The sequence below is a fragment of the Xiphophorus hellerii genome, chromosome 2 (genome assembly GCF_003331165.1).
Source record: "Xiphophorus hellerii strain 12219 chromosome 2, Xiphophorus_hellerii-4.1, whole genome shotgun sequence".
NCBI classification, from domain to species: domain Eukaryota; kingdom Metazoa; phylum Chordata; class Actinopteri; order Cyprinodontiformes; family Poeciliidae; genus Xiphophorus; species Xiphophorus hellerii.
Window position 1 is genome coordinate 16,335,627 of NC_045673.1, and position 25,092 is coordinate 16,360,718.

General features: G+C 38.1%; 1 protein-coding gene across 1 annotated transcript in view; it reads right to left on the reverse strand.

The window, feature by feature from the left end:
• Nucleotides 1-23,932, reverse strand: part of abtb2b (ankyrin repeat and BTB (POZ) domain containing 2b) — a 43,153-nt gene extending 19,221 nt beyond the window's left edge. The window contains 3 exon segments of the mRNA XM_032546780.1: nucleotides 22,423-22,864; nucleotides 22,866-23,445; nucleotides 23,541-23,932. Of these exon segments, the coding sequence (XP_032402671.1) occupies nucleotides 22,423-22,864; nucleotides 22,866-23,318 (895 nt within the window). The 5' untranslated portion in view covers nucleotides 23,319-23,445; nucleotides 23,541-23,932.
• Nucleotides 23,933-25,092: the final 1,160 nt, after the last annotated feature.

Genomic DNA, 25,092 nt, shown 5'->3' on the forward strand with positions numbered 1-25,092 from the left:
AGAGGGCTTCAAAGTCACTTCCCCTGCCGAAAAAAGTAGTTCTGATTCTGGTCCAGGGAGTTGTAAGCTTCTTCCACTGCACACAACAGTACAGTGTTTGACAAGGGTGCAATGGGGTGTGTGTGTGTCACTCCCACCACCTTCTGATCCCCCGTCTTTCAGTGAGCGTGTCTTTTTCCACACAAGAAATGAAACAGTTGTGCTTCATTTCTCCTCTGTGGAATCCATACGCCAGATGTGATCCCTCACTCAAAGGACCAACCTCTTGTTTTCCACATGTAAATGCTCCAAAACACCTGTTTTTCACACATCACCACATTCCTTCTCCCTGCTTTTACATTATGTGCAATACATAGGTCTTTTGTCAGAAGCAATGAGCATGAGGTTCCCAGCAAAAAACGCTGACTGAAGACTAATACTATAAAGGCACATGTATGTCTCCTAAAGTCTAAGAAGGACAGTCTTTATTCAGTTACACTAACTGCAGTGTTTGAGTATGTGAGGTAAAAATGTGCTTGCTTGTTCTGCTAACCCTCCTTCTGATACTTATTTAAACAAACTCTTAGCAAGACAGAGGGGCATTTAGAAACTTAGTGTGGTGTATTACTAATTGGGTTAAAAAAATCATCATCTGACATGTTGACCTACAAGTGTGTCTTTAAAAATAGAAACTACATGAATAGGCGACAGACATATTCATAATCCAGAACGGCTTATGTTTAATCTCAGATTTGACTGAAGTGCCCATTCACTGGAATACTTGACCTCAAATAGATATGGTACTGATTTAAATAAGAAGTGGGAGTGATCTACTATATACAGAGTGACACATTTGTGTCAGTTTGATAAATCACAGGTAGTGACAGACAAGCAAAATGGGGTCTGGTCAGCATCCTCCTGACACCTCTGTCGACCCTGGCTTCAAGGAGTCAGAGGTGGAGCACATCTGGGGTCTAGAGTGGAAGTAACCTTATCAGGTGTATGAAGGACTTCAAGTCAGTGTCTGAATAAGCACATACATCATTAATCACTGAAATGGAACATTTTGACTAAACCAAGAGGAAACATTTGAGAGAAAACCTGCTGCTAGACAAATAAGTAGCAAAGAGAAACAAAAAAACAGTAACGCTTTCTGATTAACTTAATTACGACTGACCATGAAGAAGTAAGTTTTAAGACTCAAGTCCAATATTTTCCTCCTCATCAGTTAGCACACCATATCTAATGCTGCAGTAACAACATTTATTTGATTTGGAAGTTTTTACAGTGTGAAAAACGCTGTTATTCTAGAATAAATAAGGTCTTTTAAAAAGAAATCAGATTCTTAAACCTTGTGTTTCCTATGGAGAGATTTTGGGAGTTTATTCAAGCTAATATTTAAAGAAACCAAAACTTCAACAGGTAATAGGAAGGCTGGATGTCTTACAATAAAGTTTATATTTCTACTTTATGAGCTTTTAGCTTTTTCAACAAATAAGATGTTAGTTTTTAAATGTATGCACGGTTTTAGAAAAGTTCAGCATTCTCCAGAGAAAGTAAGATACTGGTGTTTGCAATTAAAGTCAACTTACTATAAACTAGTTGTTCATATAGGATAGTAGCTTAAATTATGTAATTAGTCGTTGTTATAGTCATTTCTTATAACACTGACTGCAATGACATGCAGTTTGACATTGCTCCTAATGTAAATAATTATTTATAAATTTGAATAACTGGCAGGATGCCAAATTAAATAATACTGGCATATAACAGTTCTTAAAATCCAAATCTGTTCAAACATGTAGCAGCTGGTCAAAGCTTTAGAAGAACTAGGAATCAAAAACAAATTTGATGTGTGTCTACTGTAATGTCAATTTTTCATGTAATCTGCCACAGGGGATGCCATTTTGGTGGTTTAAAATTCTCCCTAGATTTGTTGAAGGATTTGTAATGAAATGAGCCGACTGCTACATGAAGTAGCATTAAGCAAAGTCCAACTTAAACAACACAGCTGAGATACAAAGAAGAAAGCTACTGAAACTGTTGAGTGAAACTTCTCCACTGTTGAGTTAAACCGACTTCAGGTACCTCATCGACCCTTTCTTTAGAACCTAGCTAATATTTACCTTGTGAGGATTACCTGTGGTAAGTAAAGGTAAGTTGAGCATTTCTAACACCACTTTTACACACTGCAATAAAAGTAAAAATCTATATGGCTGTACTAACAAAGGACTGGGTTTCCATTAAATGAATGTGTTGTAATTAGACAGTGTTGTCATCAGTATATTATGATTCCAGACTTGATTATTCTATGCAACAATGTCAATGACATTTTATTGCAGTAAATGATGATGCACTGGCACATTAACTTACAACCAGAAAACAGCAAGTATAACTACTACTACAGTTACAAACAGGCAACTGTAGCCTGTTTGTAACTGGCTACAGTTACAAACAGGCTGAAGTAGTTTTTCCACAATCCTAGATAAAGTCTAGATACAAATCTGCAATAACAGGCTAAGTGTAAAAGCACCCACCCTGCTCATCATAAACCTTATTGTGAATGACGTGAACAACCATTTTCTGATCACGATTTTACAGTAAAAACATCAAGATGAATAAATGTACAAGTTGAGTAAAGTAAAAAAAAATCTCAATGTAGTGAAAATAAACCACTTAAGTACCAACCTTGCAAAGACATGACTTTGAGGTTGTAAATGTGGTATGCAGCAACATACCTAGCAACCACCCTCAAACAAATCGTACAAATTAGGAGAGGTAGGATTCAGAACGATGAGTTTTAGATTCCCACAGACCACAGAAAAATATCCCCACAAAATCTACAAAACTAACCCTAATCCTCAACATGACTTGAGCTTTTTTTCTCCTTATTCTCTCCCTCCTTTACTCCCTGATCTTCCAGTCTTGTTTTACGTTTTACATTCCAGGCTGTGAAAGTGGAGCCTGTGGCAATCCAGTCACATTCAAGAATCTCAATTTCCATATGTGCCACCACATCACATACTTTTCAGCAAAGGGACAATATTACTGAATGACCAGTTTTTATTGGTCCATGGTTCCCCATACTGTATGGGATTGGAAATATGCTATACAGTAAATGGAGGTTGGTGCTATACAGTAAATGGAGGTTGGGTCTGTCCCTCTAATGACACAGAATGACTGTTATTACAGACACACATACACAGCAATAACAGATTCACATAAACATCTAACCTCAAACCCGCTTACTCCTAATGCAATCAACTTTTACAACGATGAAGTCACCATCAGTCTCAGGAGAAGAGCTTGACAAGAGCAAAATGAAAAACTCTGTCACAGATCTATAAGCTATATATGATTATGTTTAAATGAATATAACAGATCAAGGCTGGATGTTTTATTTGCCCATTTCAAAAAGGAACAGTTAACCCCTATAAAGAACAAGCAAACCTCTATTTAGCTCTGAGTTAATACTACTATGGCATTTGGACCAGAGCTAAAAAAGTGTGCATGTGCATTTATAAGAGTGTGTGTTCACATTAATTGCCCTCTTTCTGTACATGTGTGATCAGCCAGTTTGCCCTCAGCAGGATCCTGGGAGTGAAAACAGGGAACTAGTCAGTTTAGATGGCAGACAACATGCCCATTGAGCAAAAGGTCTGAAGTTGAACCCAAGACTGACTCACTTTGTAGTAACACACACAAACACAAGTAACTCACTGAATAGTGTTCAAGGGTCAATTCATATAAATCGAGTAAAATACCTTTACATAAAAACTAAATGCCTTTTTTTTCTTTGAATGAACTAGTTGTCCCAAAATGTTTGATTTTAGAACAATTCTGTTAGTCTAATAACCTTGTAGTAGCACTACACTACTTCTCTTAATATTCTCAAGTTTTTTAATGGGTTCCTAAACAGAGAAACACAAGAGCACCTTTGCTGAGCAAACCTGAATTTATCAAATATGGCTGCCCTACATATAAAATATAATGAAGGTACTATCAACACTTCCCTCAGGTTGCATCTCAGTAAAGTAAAGTAAAGTAAAGTAAGTAAAGTAGTAGTACAACTAGTACTTAATGTATATTTTCTTCACATGTCTTGTTTCTGTATTAATTTTGGATTGCAGAGCTAATGGTAATTAGCACCACTATAAACCCTACTGTTTTCTGAGGAGAATTTTCAAAACTTGCAATATTCTTTATCTGCAGATGTGCACATGGCACACTTCTCTAAGAGCGGGCTGTAAAATATATCAAACTCCAAGGTAAAGAACAGTTGTGAACATGTTTGCAATGTCCTCAGTCACTCCTGAGAAACAATGCATTTTTGAGTCCATGTGCTTCTTATTTTCATGTTTTTTTCCCTAATGGAGATAAGAATGACTTATGATAAATGGTGGTTCTTTAACAGCTTGTTATGGAGAAAGGAGACAGCCTGGTATGAAGAATTTAATCTCACACTAAAAAATTCTAACACCTTAATATAAGATAGAAACTCTCAACTGGTGCTTGGTTCTCACAGAGCAATGGGCAAGTTTGACAGAGGGACTTAGAAGTCTGACGTTTCAAAGAACTGGATACAAAATTCCCCCTTGTAAATCTAAAGCTGCTTTCTGCTGACTAACATTCTGGGTTGGGCTAGGAAACGAGTAAACAGTGAGTCAAACTGTAAGGAAAAAAATAAGGGTGGTGGCAAAGGGATGATTATCAGGATTAGTGAAGCATTTGTACTTAATTCCTTTTATCCTGATGTGCATCTACCCTCCTTTTTAAAGTCACCCAATCTAAATATTTCAATTTAGTTTCACATAAAAGTGCCATTAGGCAACATGTGATTTAGTATACATATTTTAGTACACATTTAAACTTCCAAAAGCAAGGCTGTTTAAAAAGGTTTTAGTGAAATAATGCAAACTTAATTGACATAGAGGACTGAAAATTAACTAAATTTATTGTTCAAGTAAAGCAGACGCCATGAATAAATTCACTTTTCATCCCACCTACATCCTTAGGTAATCCAAATCTGCACAGTCAGCTCCCTGCACACTGGAGCCCATTCTGTCTTTTTAAAGATAGAAACCTACTTGTACAGGAGTGCTGCATTAACCTTTCTACTACTATAAAATTCCAATCAAACTCGCATTAAGAGAGAATACCCTGAACATTCATTCCATCCCATTAAAACTTGATGGGGGTAAGATAAATATCATTGGACATTATTGCAACTCAACATCATTTTGCTCCAGTAAAGTGAAGTGAGCAGGGCTTGGTTCTGAAGGCCTGCAGCACTCTAAAAGCAGTAATGAGAAGGGTTGCTTGACTCACATCTGCCTGACTCTAAAGCTAGGAGGCATTGTTGAGAAGAATCACCCTCTAAGCAGAAGACTAAAAGAGTTCAATACTGGGAGGAGATGCATTATGGTCATAATGCTAGATGTTGGGAGATGGGAAGATCACCTTGTGTAATTAGTCAGGAAATCAATGCCATGGATGGAACTTGTTTTAAAGCAGCATAATAAAAACTAAATCAATGGACCACCCAACTTCTGATCAACAAAGGTTTTCTGATAAGTTATGTGTGTTAAGTTTGGACACACACAAACCCACACTAGAACAACCTTAAATAATACGACATGCCAAGTGTTCAGATATCATCCAAAGCAACAATCATTGGGCCATGTGTCAGGCTTACAGACGACTGCAGGAGAGCACATCAGGACGATGATGACCTGGGTGTGTCAGGAACCGCAAGGGTCACCTCTTTAGCAGGAGGTCGTAAAATACCTTTAACTACACTAGTCAGCTTATTCAAGAGGCTTTAGGACCCATCTGACACCCAAGTAGGTTTACAGCTAACCCCTGACTCTTGTGGTCCACCCCCACACTCACACTGAACAGAGAGGGAGTGCCTTTATCTCAATAGATCCTGCTAAAAATGACCTTCCTGTTATGTAGTTATGGCATCTCTTGACCCCAAAGTCAGACTTCAACACACAAAGACACACATTCAGGGCATCCTCTTTAGCGTGTCAATGAGCCTACAAGTGTCCATGTGGTGGTCCGCTCTATAGAAGACCCTGAAATGTTAGACAAAAGTTTATTGTGGTCATTTTACCAATACAAAATCACTGATATTTATGGCTAATTTTTTTCTTAAAGTGTGGTTTGACAAATTGGGATTGCAAATAAAATAATTGAAACATGTGTAAATTTAATAATTTGATTAGTCTTTTTCTCCTTACGTTATGCATTTATTTTAGTCTATTTGTAGGAAATGATGAGGTGCTGCAACTTATCATTTTTGATAATAGGAAGATGCTGTTATCTGTATCACATATTTAACACATATTTAGCTACAATAGCCCATCACACAGTCAATATAGTTTTAGGTCTTTATGGGTTTTCAGAAGAAGTTCAAGAATGACAATAGTCCTCCCCCACCTATTGCTTGGAAATTTTATATAGCCAACTGAAAGTAGGCTCCTAAATTTTCCCCTTGCTTAAGATAGAAAAAAATGAATAAATAAAAATACTACAATTCCAGCCGTAAATGCAGTAGGTAACCCGTTACTCTTCTTAAAAACACTTAAAACTGAAGTTGGATAGCTACAAGTAATCATGTCTGTTGACAGCCTGCTGACTGCAGGCTGGATACCAGAACAGCCAGCCTGATTAAATTATTCGCACTCCTGGAGTCAAGGAGAAATACATGAAAAATATATAATCTAAATTTAGAGTGCTTATTCAACACTTATCACTCATATTAATCTATCAAACCAAGGATGTATTAACCAATATTTCAGATAACAATCGAAGTCTCAGTGTTTGAGAACTTCAAATGCTTCAAAGTTATCTATGACACTAAGTCCAAAGTATGCAGGTCCCCGCCCCAAAATCTGTTAAACAAAAGCAATTTCAGACTCAGACACAATAAACCTGAGTTGCTCAAAGTACTCTTTCTGCAATCAAGTGTGACCCTCAGTCTGAGGAGAATTTGCTGTTTAGTTGCTACAGTGGTCACTTGCTCACACATTTCTTAGCCACTAGCTCGGCAGCAACTCAAACAAAGCTACAGGAGGTGAGAATGTGTGCACATATGTAGATGAGGTTGTATTATGATGCATTCCCAGCTGTTACTATTTGAGGTCTCAGAGACAAGCTTGACTTTGTCCCAATTATACCTTTTAAACAGACATCTGAGCACCACTTAAAATGCCTAATCCCAGTAAACTGTTTTAATGAAACTGTCTTCATAAATGTATTGCTGTGTGTACATAGATGTACTAAAAATGTAAGAAAATTTTGTTCCATTGTTCTCCATGGACCACCCACTAAAAGCTCAGACAAAAGGAAACAGGAGAAGGAAAGTAAAGAAAAAAGGAGAAAAATACAGATTTTGTTGAAGAAAGATAACCATTTTCAAATCCTTGTGTATTTCTTAACTTGTCACATTTATTTATACCACAAAACCAGAGCACACATAATGTTTTAAGACAGAACAAACAATATAAAAGCCAGGGTCAATTTGCCTTTTGTGAGTTTAGGAAGCTGGGTAATTCTCACAAGAGTCTGTGTGTATATGAGCATATGTGTGCCAATACAATTCTTCCCAAGTAGAAAAAGAAGATTCATCTTAAATTCCTGTGGTGCAAATCAAACAGACTGAATAATGGCCGACAGATTTTTACTGAATTCTAATGAACCCAAGCATTGAAACTTAGATGTTGGCAAAAAAAGTTTTGTTTTGTTTTGGTAAATCCCTCAAACAAAAAGATAAATCAGTATGAATGACATGTAGACTGATTAAATCTTGCTTATAATGTGAACAAAAAGAATGAATAGTTTCCAAGCACCTTTCACAGTAAACCACAGTAAACCAACTCCGAGTTGTGATATGTGCTGAGTATCTGAGTCTAACCACCATGGTATTGTTAGTAAATCATGACGAGTGAGAGGTGCAAGCCACATCCTGACCACACACACACTAAAAACACACATACCCCTCTATCCTTCCCAGACAGAGAACATTGCCCAGCAGCTAAAGACGTTTTAAAGGAGGTGGCGTGTGTGTGAACATTTTAGGGGTAATGTTTGTGTGCAACCTACTGGGAGATGAGAGCTATTCTTGTGCACACACCTGACAAAGTTCTTACACAAACAAACAGCATCAACCTTGTTTTCCTTCCATTTTCCCCCCCACAGTCCTTTTTGAAGGCCATGATAACAGCTGAAAATTCCCACAAGACCCTCGTGTCTTAATTTTGTATATGAATGTTGTCCGTCAGATTTTATATAAGATGCATCTTTAACTTTTGCATTACGTGTTAATCCATTTTTAAAGCCACCATTACATCCTTGAACTTCCTGCCCTGTTCTAAGCCAATAACCACAAATAGGCAGACAGACAGAGGAGGAGGCTGTTGGCACATTTCGTCCAGCTGCTCGCCAACCGTTCAGGGTTGGGGTTTGGACGACGCAAAGCAATAAGCAGGAAAAATGCATGCATTGGTTTCCCCACACTTGACAACTCCCATTCTCCAATTTCAGTCCCTGATGTCTCAAATGGGCTTTCAGAAACAGAAGGGTGATAATTACTTACATTTTACCTTTTGCCACTAGAGACACCACAACATGATAAGAACAAGCTTGGGATATGATAAGATATTCTTAATGGTGTTTGAAATAGAAATACAGAAAAAAAAATCCTTTGCCTAAAGTGAGGTCACGCCTAGGTGATAAAAAACCCCACTTTGTAATAAAATGAATAAGAACATTTAAGACTAGGTGCTCTATATGTAGAATGGCTTTCTAAAAGAGTCCTCTCTCAGCAGCAGGCTCCCAGGAGTCTAAAGGCAACAGAAGGTCTGTGAAGGAAATCACTGGCTCACCTTCAGCCAGGAGGGAGCTGGCAAAACCAGACTGCAGCTGGGAGCCAAAAAGTAGGAGAAGTAGGAGAACCAGAATAAGGAGTGAAATAGTTACAAAATAAGTGGCCAAAGAAGCTTGAATATTTCTTTGATTCATTTCTCAGACAGCAGATAATGGTAAGCAAAGGCCACGAAGAAAAGAGAGAAAATGTTCAAAAGTATCAAATTAAAATGCAAAACATATATTTGGCCATCCTGTGCTTTTCAGTTAGCAGTAAACCTCATTTCGCTACCAATACCTAAACATTTTGTTTCACAGAAAATTCAGGTCCATAGACTGATATAGAAGTGAATAGAAGCAAAAAATCTCCCTTGTAGCTTGACTGCAGCTCCTCTGTGCTTAACTACAAACTTAGAGTGACCTTTGGTGGTACTCTGAATATTTGGCACAAGCAACTGCAAAGTAAATACATTTTAACTGTGATACACAGCTATGAAGCACTCACGGCAAAAAAAAGATCTAAGAATTCAAACCTGATTTTTCCTTCCCCAAACATCTAAAAAAAGAAGTTCAGTGGAGGAAATGGGGAAGAGACGAGTGAAAAACCAGTGGGGATATCTAACAGATATACTCAGTGACCACACCAACTGGTATTACCAACAAAAGCTAATGTGTTTCAAACTTTGTTCCAACATGCTCACCACAGGATGGTGGATAAACCTTTTTGAGAGATTTGATGAGAATGGAAAACCTAATGACTGCAGAAATGACCAACGTTTTGCATCCTGGACAAAGCTGGAAGCAAAAAGTCACTCAGCCGATTTCCCCGGTGGAACTGGCCCAAAAGTCTAAGGCTCTCTGCTTAGGCTTTTGCAGCTGCGACCGGACCCCGGATAAGTGGAAGATAATGGATGGGTGGATGGATGGATACAAGATAAGCTGCTAACCTAGATTTTGAGGTCAGGCTTGTTAGGAAACTAAATCTTTCCACTTGAAGTCCGGACAACACAGGGATGTGTCGGCTAATTTTCTCTATTTGAAATCTGGAAATGTTAGCATCTGAATAAAAATTTTATCCATTGTTAAATGGCATTTTTCAATCACATGGTACCAATAAATACAGTAGTTTTTCTTTTCTGGTTTTATGACATTACACAACAAACTGTCAAAGCACAAGTCCCTATTTGTAAAATCTATCCATATAGTAGTACTTTGAAAAATAATAAAACAATGGAGTCTCACTGCTTTAATGCATTTAATGCATACTTGAATTGCCATTGTGAACCACCTCAAAATCCCACATTTGACACTTTTTTACTTGTGCACCTTTGTAAAAGTTCATAATGCTTTTCACTTAAAGGCACATTAAAACCAAAGCCACACTGAATGCACTGTCTGTTACTAGTTTTCTATTACTTCCCTTTCACAAAATATAATAATTGCATTTCAAGACTCCACTGCAGAACACAGGGATCAGCAGCTGCATGTGGAGTAAAAACCAACAGAGGAAGATCAAAGGAGTAGAAAAACTGAGAGACGAGGAGCTTTGGGGAAACTTACAGCCTTCCACTGGGTCAAGGCAGGACTCAGCCAAGGTTTTTCTTTCCCTGCATAGAGCTAAAGGCCACAGTAATCCATTCAAACGTGTAAGTAGTAGTAAGAAAAAAAACAAATGAAAAAGTAATTCCACTTATATTAAAATGTTTTTTCTAAGTTTGTGTTTAACTAAGAAATTTGGGAGTACTTTACAGATTTATTTCTAAAAAACAAAACACAGTGCAGTATGTTGTGCTGTCGGGGTTCTTCACATTTGGGATTAATGTTAGAAAGCAAAGATGATACCAAAAAGATCAGACCCTTCAGTCCCACCTCCTCTTTCCTAAAAATAAGCTAGATATCAAATAAAGTCTACAAATTCCATATAAAAAACAACAAAAAACACTTTCACCATCTGTTTGTGTCTTCATCTAAACTATTTAAGTTTAGCTGAGTGAGTATGCAGTTGTATTCATTTTATCTATGTCTATTCAGGCAGCAGGACAGAGTCACAATGTTATCAGAGTAACAAAGAATCTCCAACACATCTCCTCCCACTTTAAGTACACACATACTGTATGTGTTTGTCTTCCAGTCAGATGTCATGAGTTTTAAATCCATCATTTCCTTAAAGTCAGATCATTGCCTGTAGTTGGGAATTACTCTGTGCTTCTCATGTGAAAACAGAAACCTTTAAACATAGGAAAATAAAACCACTTTGTTTAAATGTTAGCATGACAGAACTTGGATTAGTCCGTGCTGCTCAACTGGTCAGCTGTATCTCTCTGGGATACAGCTGACCAACTGGGTGTGTGTTGCTAGTTTTATGACGCACTGCTCCTAAGACTTAATACCTCCCCATTGAAACTCTAAACCACTAACACATCTGCCTCCTACACCTCCATTGTCAAGCTATACAATCCCTTTATTCGTGCAAGACTGAACTTTCCAAAAGGGGTCCTTATTTAGGGGACAGAAAGCTTCGAAAGGGAGGAGACAATTATTGAACAAAGCATCTAATTATTGGTGAAGTTGCCTAATAGAACACTGCTCCACTTATCCTCGTTAACAACTTCCTCTTGACCCCTGTTAGTGAATTTATGGCACACTACATTATAATTGCTGTCAGTGTGCCTTTACGATACTTTTATTACACCATTTAACAGCTGTATAAGGAAACATGGAGTGTTGATGTATGTATACAGCATATGTATTGTTACTTAAAACTTAACCAAAAAAAAGATAAAAATAAACAGTACAGAAATGTATGCTTGCGACTACAGATCAGGTAGATGGAGTTGGTGCATGCAATTTTTTAATGTAGCATCTAGTCGAAATTAATAAAATACACAATGTTTTCTGAACTATTATTTTGGTTAGAAGTGGAGTCATTTGAAAAGCATGTGTTTAAAACCTGAAGTTAAAAGCCCTTTAATGAGGTTAGAGAACAAGCTGGAGTGAAAGGAGTTTTTCCAGGTGTTAAGAACAATACAGCTTTACCCCTGAAAGCTGGTTATTTCTTGCTCATAAGACAGACAAATTTGGACTTAGAAATATGTTTGACTGCAAACAAAACAGAAAAATCACATATTGAAAGTAGTTTTAAAACAAGTTACTTAAATAAGTTACTATCAGCAAGGTTTTACTGGAGGTTGTTAGACCATGTGAATGTCATACCCAACACCTCAATTCTAAAGCGGCTAAAAAGCAGAAATGCTCTCAGACCAAAGTTGTGGTCTGTTAAGTTTCTGTCTGACTGACTTCCTCTGCAGCCTCCATGTGCAAAGTTTGAAAAAAGAATGGGGGGAAAAAAAAGAAGAAAAGCCTGTGCCAAATCGTGACACAGCAACGGTACTCTGGAAATGGTCGCTTGGGTGGAATGTGCTTTGGAGAAACTGGTGCAAAAGTAAACAAATGATGGAAATGGATAAATTCAAGATTTGAAGAATCCAGTCACCCTGCTTCGTCACAAAACCCAAATCACGTGTCACAAAGTATGACATTGAGGAAGAATAGAACATAGAGGAATCATAAGAAGGTATCCTTTTGGTGAGAAATTCCAGCTCACATCACATGACCGATCTTCCACCTCCAACCATTTACATCCTCTATAAGCCGATCATACGGCCACTGAGGGGAAAACTTGGCCACCACTGCTGGGGTGTATTTTGTCCAGCACTGTCTGTGACCTGCGGTGACACACAGATGGCAAACACTGCAGAGTAACAGCCTGGCCAACAGAAAGCGACGGAACAGATGTCACTGAATAGACAGAGACCACTAATTCACGCAGCCCATCCAAACACAAACTAACTCTGACAAGAGTCACTCATTACAGATGTTCCCAAATTAGTTGGATGACATCCCAAGAGACCTATCATATAAGGACCACCATCGCCCTAAAATGCAAAAGTAAGTATCTGATTGGAGTGTTATTGCAAAAAGAATAAACAGGCAGTCAGGGATTGACTACCTGTCACTTAAAACCCAAATCAGATTATTATGATTATGATGATTATGTATATTAAAAAAATGGGTTTTAGGTCTACAATAAAAATAAATGAACAGTTCCACCAAAAGATTTGTATTTCACTCCTCAGCAAATTGTGACATGTTTTGTAACTGACTGCACTGAAAAGCAGACGTTTTCTTTTAGTTCCCTCTGGGAACTGAACTGTTTATTTTACTTCCTGAAAGGAGGTCCACACATGGTGGACACAAGATGCAGATATACTGTCGAAAGAAAGGCAACTGAATACTGTAGAAGAGTGTGTCCTACTTGATGGCGTCTGCTTTTCCTGTGCCCACATGTGCTCTCCAAATGGCCCGCTAAATGTGCTCCTTCCCTTCACCAACCACAAGAGAATTCCAGGAAGCCTTACTCTGAAGTTTGCTCCAAATATGCAGTGTGTGTGCACCACCGTGGCTCTGTTAATCGTACCATATGCTCTCCAAGATGACCTTGACCCAGCAGGTGATGTATTTTAGATGACACTATGAACAGGGGTTCATGTGTAAAATGAGTTTAGTATACTGTGTACTCCTAAGAGGGAACTACAAACAAATGAGAAGTGCAATGCAAAAGTAAGAAACAGAATAAAAAGATTGGGGAAAAAATGATTGCAATCTATATGAATTGAGTGTAACAATGATTTTAAAAATCCAAAAATTGGATGCTGGGTGAGGTCTTAGTGAAGATCAAACAATGTATGACAGCACACAGACAGAAAACCGTTTTGAGATCACAAGTTTAAATTAGTTCAAAACCACACTGGTGTAGTTATCATCATAAGTTTGGGAGGGAGGGGAATGCACTGTGATGTGGACAGAAAGTGGTTCAAGCAAGTTATGTTTACATGTGTGTTGTTGCTGATGAAGCTCAAAGCTTGGTGATCCAACAAACACATTCCACAGTGAACAGATACAGGATTACAGAAAGAGCAGTGGGTGGTGCAAAGAACAAAAATATATATAGAGAGAGGAATTAACACTGCATTCATGCAATTATCAATGGAATTTTCAATGAAAAGAAAAGCTAAACTCTTTCAATTTGGGTTTTTCTTTCACAATGATCTGCATTTTCTTGGCTTGAGTCAAACAGGTTCAGACATAACCAGTCGCTAATTGTCACACAGACTGTATGCCTATGTTAGTCAGCATTCAAAAACTCTAAAGCAACTCATGCAAACACAAAGCAGTCCCCTTATGAAGTGCAGACACCATCACAATAAGATTACAGAATGGAAATCAAAGCAAAAACCTTGGAGGAAAAATATCAAACACAGCAATGACCTACTTATGACAGGAGCATAATTTAGCCAAACCCATTCATTATGGGCTAGTCGCTGACAGAACTTGGCACAGTGGCCAATGGACAACGACACGCATGTTTTAATTCTAGCAACAGTTTTTCATGAGCTTTCTTGCACATTTTTCTTTGTAACAAATTTACCTCTCAACCATCCCTCCATCTGAAGAATAAAATGGCTGAGTTTTTTTAAAAACTCTCCTTGAAAAGTAAATGAGATATAAATTACTGCTCAATACATGAAGTGAACTGTGTTTTTTAGGCCATTTTATCATACCTGCCAACAATATTAAAAGACAGCAGTTAGTCACAATTATCACTTTAAGTCCTAATTCATAAGTCCCAGTTAGCTCAGCTGTTTACCTGACCACAAGGCCGTGTGACGTTAATGCCATTTGTACCTGCACATTAGGGTTCACTGGGACTCTGTGTGCACATTAAAATCCCAGATTATTGAGACTACTCAGACCTGTGCTTGCCTTCAGCAAAACATTGCTGCCACCCTTTCACTGGTAAAACACACAGCAGATATAGAAAACAAAAGATAAACTAAGAGATCTTTGTACAAGCAGAAGAAGAAACAACAAAAAAAGCTTGTTTTTAAGAAATGTGGTGAAAAGAGATCTGCAGATTTCCACAGAGTGGATACTTCTTTCAAACAAAACAATACAATTTTTAACTGATATTTGACAAGAAAACACTATTTTCTTTATATTTATTTATTTATTTCCTCTAATAATACATAATCCAAAGTATTGTAGCATCTTGTCAAGCTTCTGTGAAAACCATCTCCAATTAGAACACCGTCATTCAGGTAAGATAAATATAGTCTGAAGAGACATGTATTTGTGTCCATAAGGTACCAGCAGATTTGCATTTAGACACGCAAAGGCATTTTAAAGTCGTAATTTAGAATGTGTAAACAAAACAAAAATAAACTGAATAAATTTGCTGCTTTGCATTTAACAACATAATGTTATTTAACGAGCTAAAAGCCATCAAATCTTAAATTCCTGAGCATAGTAAAATAAAAAGCATATAACAGTCAAAACAGTTTGTCTTTCAGTGAGTGAGACTAACAGAAAGTCACAGAAAACCCAAACTTTTTAGCTCGACCAAATACTCCACATCAACTTTAGCAAAGCTCAGTTAGTTGTGTACATTAAATGTGTGAGCTTATAACATTTCTGCCTTTTAAAAAAAGAGGGAGTAAATATACTTTTCTAATTTGACTAAAACATTCAGAAGGTACATTTGTTTTTCTTCTGATGGATACCAAAGCATTTGGAGCTTTAGTATGAATGTACATATGCATTTACTCCAGCAATTCTCCATCGAGAGGCTCCTCTTCAGCAAAGATTTGGCTCAGTACTGACCTGAGTCAGACTCAAACAAATTTCTCCAATGAGCACAGCAAGGGGTTATTATGTCCAATCCTTAGTTACGCAAATCTGGTTCCACACAGTCCCCAACACTCATATGAGCTTTCTCTCCTTATCACAAACATCCAGCAGCACCTCAGTTTTCTGAAATTATCAGTAATTCAATTTTACCTCCAAATCACCAAGAAAATGCTTCAAAACTAACAAAAACAAGTTTCTTGAGTTAGGCTAGCACAAAACACAGTGAAAGCAGTGTAAGTATATGTATAATTCTTTAAATATCCTGAACAGTGATGATTGGTATATTTTATCCTCAGGAAAACACACCAGGAAACAAATTTATTTTGGTGGGTTATGAAGACCACATTACAAAGACCTCAGTTTACCATTCATGAGATCAGTGAGCGCTTTAGAAAAAAAAGACTAAATGCAGCATTGTTTGTTTCTCCTTTTTGTCAAATCACGTAACTTTATCTAACCATCTCTAAACAAACTTTGAGAGGGTCGAGGCTGTTGCCAGATGTTTTCGTACAAAAACTGCAGCCATTGTAGAGCATGTTGAGAACATTTATTGTTTTCTGTAGCACATGCTGCCCCCAATATGGTAATTAGGGGGGTAGATGTTAAAAGTGATGAATGCACAGTCCAAATGTATAACCAGGGTCTTTGTTAAACTAAGTGAAAGGAAAAAGTAAGGCTCAATCACCTTTTAATAAACACCTGTTAAGCAATTCTAGGTTCTAAAAGACAAAGTCTTGCTTGTTAAATATAAAACCAGGTCATAGCTAGCCATGATGCTCCCCTATTTTTCCTTTATATTTTAAATATTAACATACAAAGTAAGGTGTGTAAATTGTAGCAACCAAAGACATAGTCAAAAGCACCAAGATGTTAATAAAGGTGTGTTTGGTTCATTCTAAAGTAAAAATGTTTTCTCAGTTTTGGCTCTGCAAATCAGTAATTACATTATTTCAGTTTATTGTGCCATCATAAATGTTTTCACAACTTCCTCAGGATAACATCTTTGTTTTACAGCTCATGATGTTTCAAGCATTGAAATAGGACAGCAATTAGCTGTAGTCTGTTACAGCCATTACACTGCAGATTTAAAACTGCAACTAAGAACACGGGGTCTGTTGACAGAAAGTAGAAATAAATTAAAATAATTAACTAATCAGAAAAAAAATACTGTTAATGAGATAAAGGCTTACATGGTGAAAAAAAGAATTGCTACATTTGAAGGGTTTTGTTTGGATATCTAAAAGATCTTGGAGAATGTAAGTTAACAATACTTCTTTAGTTTAGGTGCAGAGATTTTCTGAATGACACATTTAAGACTCTCAGAATATAATGACTATGCTTTGACTCATAGATACTCAGGGTTGCCTTTATTCATCCAGTGTGGGTTTTCAAATTTTGTTTAACAAGAGCAACTTCTGCAAAAACCCTAAAACCTGATTTACATTTGACTTATCCATTTGTACATACTTGTTTGAGCAAATAATATTTTTTTGTTGTTATTAAGTTTGGATGTCCAAGTTTCAAGTTGGAAAAATTATGTATGAATGTCATATGAGAAACAGACTTTTAAAAAAAAATCTTTTAATAATTAAAAGAAAAATGCATGTGCATAGATGACTCATTTTTTGCAGCTGTTCATGTTTACCAACTCTCCAGTTAATGTACTCAAATTTGCTTCTTTATATAATGAATACTAAAATGTTTACCTCTAATGGTACTTCTTTTACAACTTATGATCTATAGCTTTGAAGAAAATATACCTAGTTTAGACAACATTTTCCATCTCTAACATCAACAACTATTCTGATTTCACCTTTTCCATTTTAAATTGGAACTATCCAAAAATACTTGCATGATGGTCATCTCAATTATGTGTACAAGTAAGTAAATAATATTTATCACATGCAACAAAATGCTAATTCTATAACTATACAATACAAATTAATATAACCCTTTCTATAGAGAGTAGTAAGTTAGTCCGATAGCTAGAGTGTCAATCATTGATCTATAGCATATGACATCTGATAATAATAGACAGTTTGGTCTGTAAACCAGATTACATCCTGGGATGGTAGGATTTACTGTGACCCCTTTAAATTACTGCAATCATTAAAGCAATGCACTCAGCCATTGCAAGATTCCAGCCATCCTTCAGTCAGGGATTTTGCTTCCCACATTAGCTAATTGGACCGCAACCCACCATGTCAATCAGATTTCCTTAAACAAACAACAATTGCGGCTCTGTGGTAATCAATGCGCCACACCTAAGAAACATTTTCCAGGGAAAACAAGCAGGGAAGTTTGAAGTCAATCAAGCTTCTTCAGTTTTCTGTGGGCACAGACTTCGTGTCCACCGGACAGTGACTTTAAATGTACATATATATGGTTTACTTCATGTCCTGATCTCTGTTCAATACGTTTTCTTCTTGAACTTTTGCTCCTCTCAGCTCTGTTCCTCCACATCAGTGGATTATTCTTAAGCAGCATGACTCATGGTGGTGTGATGATACAAACGGCTTTGCTGAAAGTTAAACTATATCTTATATATCAAAACTGAATCAAATATTAAAACAGCTACAGATGGGAAAGTTAAAAATCTGTTAAAATGAATATGGGTTTGGTATTTTTAAACATCACAGACTTTGCAACCTGTATTAGGGGGTAAAAACCAGACAAATACCTTGTGGTGTCATATCTGTGAAACCATTACTCATGGTTTTACAAGAACGGCTGGTGCCCACAAAAACAAACCTAAGCTCACAAAGATGAGTGCATTTAGACACATGTGCACACCACTGACCTAATGGGGCAGTGTTTTTACAGCTGGCACCAGACAAGAACCCAGTGAAAACAGTGACATGGACCATCTCTATGAATGAGAATAGCCTGGGGTGAACCATGCACCCTAGCATAAAGCTGACACATGTTCAACCACAAACAAATTGTACTGTCTAGCGAAGGATTATCCTTTATTATTCACTAAAGCCAGACATGTTTTTGGCTTTGAACACTGTCCCGTACAGGGGGTTTACCCTGTGTCATTATAATCAGGCAAAATGCTGAGTTGGTAAAATCTCTGAAAATTTACAGGGTGTATATTCTCAAGATTTCTTCATTAAAAGTAATGTCCACATGCATTACCCCCAAATCTAAATTTGATCAGCCTCCAGGTTTGTGAAACATTGAGTGTATTTTCAGAGTGCTGCTTTCCCCATCTGTGTGACCACAGTTCTGGGCTGTTTTCACTGCATCCTTCTGCCCACGGTTCCCACGCCCCTTTCTGGACTAACTACATATTTAGGGAAATACTGAGCAGCAAATCACATGTTTTTCCCCTTTGTCAGTGCACTCTAAGCCACCTTTAAAAAGCAGCTGAAAATTGCATTTTGGAGCCCAAAACTCAAGTTCTTACAAAATGTACTTATGTTTTAAGCTTGATCTAAATGAATCTGTAATGAACTATGTAGTTGCATAATTACATTTAAAGAACACAATTATTTTAATAACATTCTATTTTCAATTGTATCAAGTCTAGTAGCTTACAACTGTATTACTTTCCAATCTACCACAGATATGCATAAAAAAAGCTTTATAGGAAAGAGAAGTACAAGCTGAGAACATAGCTAAATTCAGCTAGGGAGCACTCTTCTGGAATGCTAAACTCAAGCATATCACCACGGTCATCCGTGACAAAAAAAAAAAGAGAGCAAAGAGCAAAAGTTGGATAAATGCAAGTTAAAAGTAGCTGTTGGTGGCCAGTGAGCTCATATGTGATAGTTTGCATATCAAAATGCTTTCCAATTACTTTACTAGTCTCAAAAGAAAGATGGAAAACGGTCTGAGTGAATTTTAATAAAAGCTGACAAGTACTCAAACAAGACTACAACTGGAAAATTGTTGTAACATCCAGACCAAAGCTTGAAAGACATCTGCATGCCATTCATAAAGAATGAATGATTGAATAACTACTTCCACTGTCCATTAGCAAAGCTTCTACTCTGCACTTAAATGTATTCCACGGTACAAACTGAACAAACTGTACAGGGAAAAGTTTACTCTCTTTCTTGTGTGAATAAGTGAGTGATGGAACAGATTTTCTTTATAGTGGTATTGTGTAGAGGGTCCAACCGGAGCTATTTGAACACATGCAAAACAAGGCTAAATTGGTTTCAGGAGCATGTACATGCATGTGAAAGCTTATGGGCAGATGAGTATGTGCACGAGTAATGAATGAGATCCTGGCACATCGCAACAGAGTTCTTCTAATGCACTCTCAGTAGACCAGTAGAAGCAAACAGATAAAGATAAAGCAGATGTAAATTCAATGGTAAAGGGGAAAAAAAAGAGTGGGGGGATGGTGCCAGAGGTGAGAGAAATAAGTGGAACTTAGTCTGAGAGGGCAAGACAAGGGGAGGGGAGGAAGGAACGGAGAAAGTTTTGTTTTTGGAGCCGTTGAAGTCATTTCTGACTTAAACAGTTCCAGATGTAGAACCAGCATTAAATTTAAAAAAAAAAAAAAAAAAGACAGACAAAAAGAAATTAAGTGAAATTGAGGAGATTTAATAGATGGAGCTGTATTCTATTTCTTCTAATCTGCATTGAATGGGTCTTTACTTTTTGGTGGTGGTAGTTGTGGGGAGGTGAGTAGGGTCACCAACTGTATATACTTTCAGTTGTGTGGAGTTACAGGTGGTAAGGTGGTAGAGTGGTATGTGGCTTTCACGGTCAGTATTGATTCTATAAATAGCCAGGTGGTCAGAAGAATAGTGTGTTGTTATTACTCACACATGCACACAGATGTTCTTTTCCCCCCTCAAAAACCTGAACTCACCAAAATAGTTCACTTAGAAAACTCAAGCAAAAGACATCTGTTTCAATAATGAACCCATTTTTCAATGATGTAGCGCCAACTTGAGCATGTGGCAGCCGTCAAGTCCAGTACATTGCAGCTGACTACCTAATGGGGTAGTTAAAGTCTCTGGAAGCTGAAGAGAATCGGAAATTTAAGAAACCAGTTTAGAACTGTGCAAGCATGTATATTTAGTTAAATACTGGCTGAATTTAGCTGGAAGTAAATGCAAGTCTTTGCTTCATATGTGCACTATATTTGCATTAAATGATGGTACTTCATAATAAAAAATTTTCCTCAATGCAGGACTTTTGACTTCTATATGTACCCCTCAGTTTCTCTCTCTCATTTGTCTATAATGCACACTGGGGCATGCGCCTCCCCAGCATTTGTTTTCAATCCCTCTGTATTGGGTTAAGCTGCATGATCACACAACAAAAAAACCATTGTACCACAATAAAGAGCTCTGCTCCAGGGAGCTGGTAGTAGGCCACAAACAAAGGGTTGTTACATTGTCCCAGCGCCAGCTCGTGAATCAACTCATCGCTGGACTACCAACCCAGTCATGGAAATTGTGCTATGTGGATTCTTGAATTGGAAAATTTGGATTTTTAAGCAAAGGATTTCGATAGGAGGGTGCAGGAAATTGATGACCAGAAAGCAGGATGCACAGCTGGAGCTGGAATAAAGAGGTATAAGAAAGATATAAGATCTGTGAGGGTGGACATCAATTAAAGCAAGTGAAGGAAAGGTGCACAGGATAAAACTTAAACTTTGAAACAGTGATGTGAACACTGTCAGTTAAGGACAGAGAAGAAAACACGAGGCTGTGGCAACAAACCAGTATCTTGCCTGGGTTTTAGATGACTTGTGACTTCTACATTTCTGAAATTAATTAGGGGCAAATTTGGCTGCCTAAAGCAGAATACAGTTGTCTTTTCTCTGTGGGAAGCTGCTTAGAGGGAAAATACTTTCTTTGTTCTTCATATATGCCTGAACTGTTGTTTTCCTATTCTGACAAATCAAATTAGGAACAAATCCATCAGGCGTTCATTCACAAAGAGCAACTATTGTATGCAGCAGGAGGTTACACTTCACCTTTTCCATACAAGGGCTGTGCCAGAGTGGGAAGCTGTAACCAGCACACAGGAGGGAGACTTTATTTCAGAGCAAAAACTTTCTGATGAAGTTTTCTCATACATGAACACACAGCAAAACAAGTCAGAGGAATATGTAAACATAGTGAGTGTTGTACAAGAAACTAAGCAGAGTTCATTTTGGGCTCAATTCCAGACAAGCCCATTACAAGTATAACAGACTTTTTGGTGTTAAGAAAGTGTTAAAGTTAAATAGTATTGTTCGTAACCACATGGTGTAAAAGTTAACACTTGTTTACTTAAAAACTGTGAAAATGTATCCCCACTTCAGACAGAAGCAGAATCAAAATGACCTGAATTTATAACCCTATTGATAAGTTTTAAATAATTAAGTGCATCTGTAGATCTGTGCTAGATAAATCCAAGGTCTCTCTGGTGCATTAAGCTGAGGTACCTAATAAGCTTTAAAGTCCAAACAATTTTCTCCTCAGTTAGTATTGAACTGCAGTTTTCTACAGTTCAATACTAGCTTAACACAAAAGTTTAACAGTTGTCGTCCATGCCCTGAAAACATGTGTGTGGTGACTCTTTAACTACTGTACATCTACCTCCACAGTCCACAGACCTCAGGAGTCTGCCCCAAATTCAAGAATGTGCTTTTCCTTCCAATGTTATTGTGCCTACCCTTCTTCTTGGTGCTTGTGCACATTTTGAACAAAACTTTTTCCTTCCACTCAACATTCCATTCATAAGCTTGCATCCAACCTCTTTGGCCAGTCAGTTTCTTTACCTTTTGTAGCCTTATCCTTTCCCATTGAGAGTGCCAATGGTCCTGCTCTGGATGTAAAACACAAACAATGTAGTTTAAAATTTACTTACCATTGGCGTTCTTTCCGCAGATGAGGTGCTCATAATGTTGCAGGACTCCCCACAGCTCGGCATCATTGTTCACAACCGCCTCCAAGGCCTCTGCAGTCACTGGGGCACATCCTGACCCCGAATCCGGGCCCCAATGACCTCTTTCGGCCATCAGCACCCGGAGCCCTATCTCCTCCACCAGAGCCTCCATGCACGCAGTCAGGCTGATTGCCGCGTACTCGTGGATGCGGACGGAGATGCGAGTGTCCACCATCCAGCGGAAGAACCGCCCCACGGAGAAGGAGAGGCCGCAGCGGGCAGACTTGCCCTTCCTCAGCAGTTCACCTGCGCTCATGCAGTACATGGAGATGGCCTTGACGGTGGCGGAGACGCAATGATCCGCCAGGGCCCAGCTGAGAATCAGCCTCATGGCGCTTTGCACCTCGAAACGCGTACACCGGACAGTGCATGACGCTGAGCCGCTGGGCCTCTCTGGAGATGCGGATGAGAGCCCTACGGAGGAGAGCGCACAGACGTCGCACCGCTTCCTGGGAGAAAACAGAGGCAGACCCCGACTTAGCACTCCCACCACTCTCGGCCACTTTGCGCAGTATCCTGGCCACCTCCTCCTCGGTCCAAGGGAACTCCTCCAGCTCAGGTAAGCGGTGGCACTTGGAGAAGATGTCCTCCGGGTCTTCGGGGAGGACAGTATTAACAGTGTCCCAGCTGTTGTTCCTGCTGTTCATAGAGCCAGAGTAATACCACCAGTTCCCCCGGTGAGGGGTCGTCATAAAGGCCTGGGAATTTGACTTGGAGGAGGACAGGCTGAGGGACTTGCAGGAGTCCCCCGCCCCATATCCCGAGTCTAGCGTCAGGTCCTCCAGGGTTTTCATGTGGACCTTGCTCAGACCTGCCATTGTCGGGAATCGAATGTCACTTCGTAGGAGTGAAGAAACCTCTGAAGTTAATCACAGCGGCCGTCGAAACTTCCCGCAAAGCTGGTTAAACTGGTTTACACAACGCAATACATCCCTGACATGCTGACTGTTAGGAGCAGAAGAGAAAATGTGTTACTACGAACTCTATCAAACAGTCACAATTACAATCAGCTGGGAAATTTAGAAGAGAACCCCTCTTACCTTTCCGCCGAACTCTGTCTGGAGGGGGCTTTTAAACTTTCCCCAAACTAGAACAGTCTTTTGAAACTCGACAGACCGTGCTACCGCTGTTAATATTGCCAGACTCGGTTTCATAGATTTAAAAAAGTCCGGTATAGCTGCTCGGAAGTCTGAAAATTATTGTAAAAGACCATTTAACGAGCCGGTTAACTGATCCTCTCTCCTTCCACAGCGGCGTTTCACATACAATCATCAGCAGGAGGCTCAACAACTAACTACAGATGTGTCAGAGGGCGGGGCTGCAGCTGAATGACAACACAGTATGAGATTATCTACGAATCAGGACATGGCTAAGATTTCTATCAGCCAATCAAACAACTCCAAATTTGAGTGTAGCAGTAACTGAACGTACCTGTACTGCCATGTTTGCAATGTTGCATGTTGTCACTAACATAGACCTAATAAGACAATGACAAATTAAAATAAGCCTTGCATTATGTGTTTCATTTCAAATTATCTGTCAAATATTATTTACATTTCCTGCTGTTTCCTCATTTAAATAATACATAAATTCAAATAATTTGGGGAAACTAGTTGTCCACACAACTATGGTGAAGCAGAAGTATAAAAAAGTGCACAAAGGTGGAAAAATAACTTATGACAGTTTAATTTCTGGTTGTCAATCTCATTAACAACAACTTATTTTTCTATTGCATTTCAATCTGTAGTATATTGCACTGTCTGTTAGAAATTATAACAAAAGTGACAAGCATGTGCTCAAGATATTAACCAGAAATCCAAACCAAGTTTGAAAGACATGGAGAAAAAAAGTGCTGTCTCTCACTGGTTTATGTACAAAGAGTTATGATGTCTAAAATGTCTTCCAACCTCAGAGATCAACTCAACTATTTAAATGAGCTTAACATTGTGTCTCTATTAATATAAATTTCATATGTTAATAAATGTGTTGATGTTTTCCATAACGTTTACAACTTGTATGTATCAACATGTCTGCTACAAATTTAACTTTTCTTAGGGATGCCAGGCTAATGATTTAGAGTTGTGGAGTCATTTGTAAAAAAAAAAAAAAAAATCTTTATTTTTCTCATATATTTGTCTTATGAATAAATAAATTTGCTTGAGCTCTAAACATTTATGTTGGTATCAATAAATCAGTGGTTTGTACTTGTACCATATTGTGTGTCTGGGGGAATTCTGCTGTTTAGTCACTTGAAACTGATACATCTAACATCTGTCCACACTGTGGTAGAAACTGTCTATGTAAAGCCTGGGGATATAAAAAGTTGGTTATTTGTTTACTTTGATTTATAGAGGCTTAGGATTTTTCACTGAAAGAGCATTTAAAAGCTTATACTCAATGGGAAGGGGTTTTAATAGCTTAAACATACATAGGTAAATACTTCTCTTTCTGTTTCCCCTAACAAAGTCTGCATTGATTCTTGACGTAGTACTTCTTCTTTATCAGCTCGTCAGAAGTAATACCCAATTTTTGTTTTTTAGCAACAAAAATTGTGAAAATCTCTTATGTAAATTCATCTAGAATTGGTTAAGC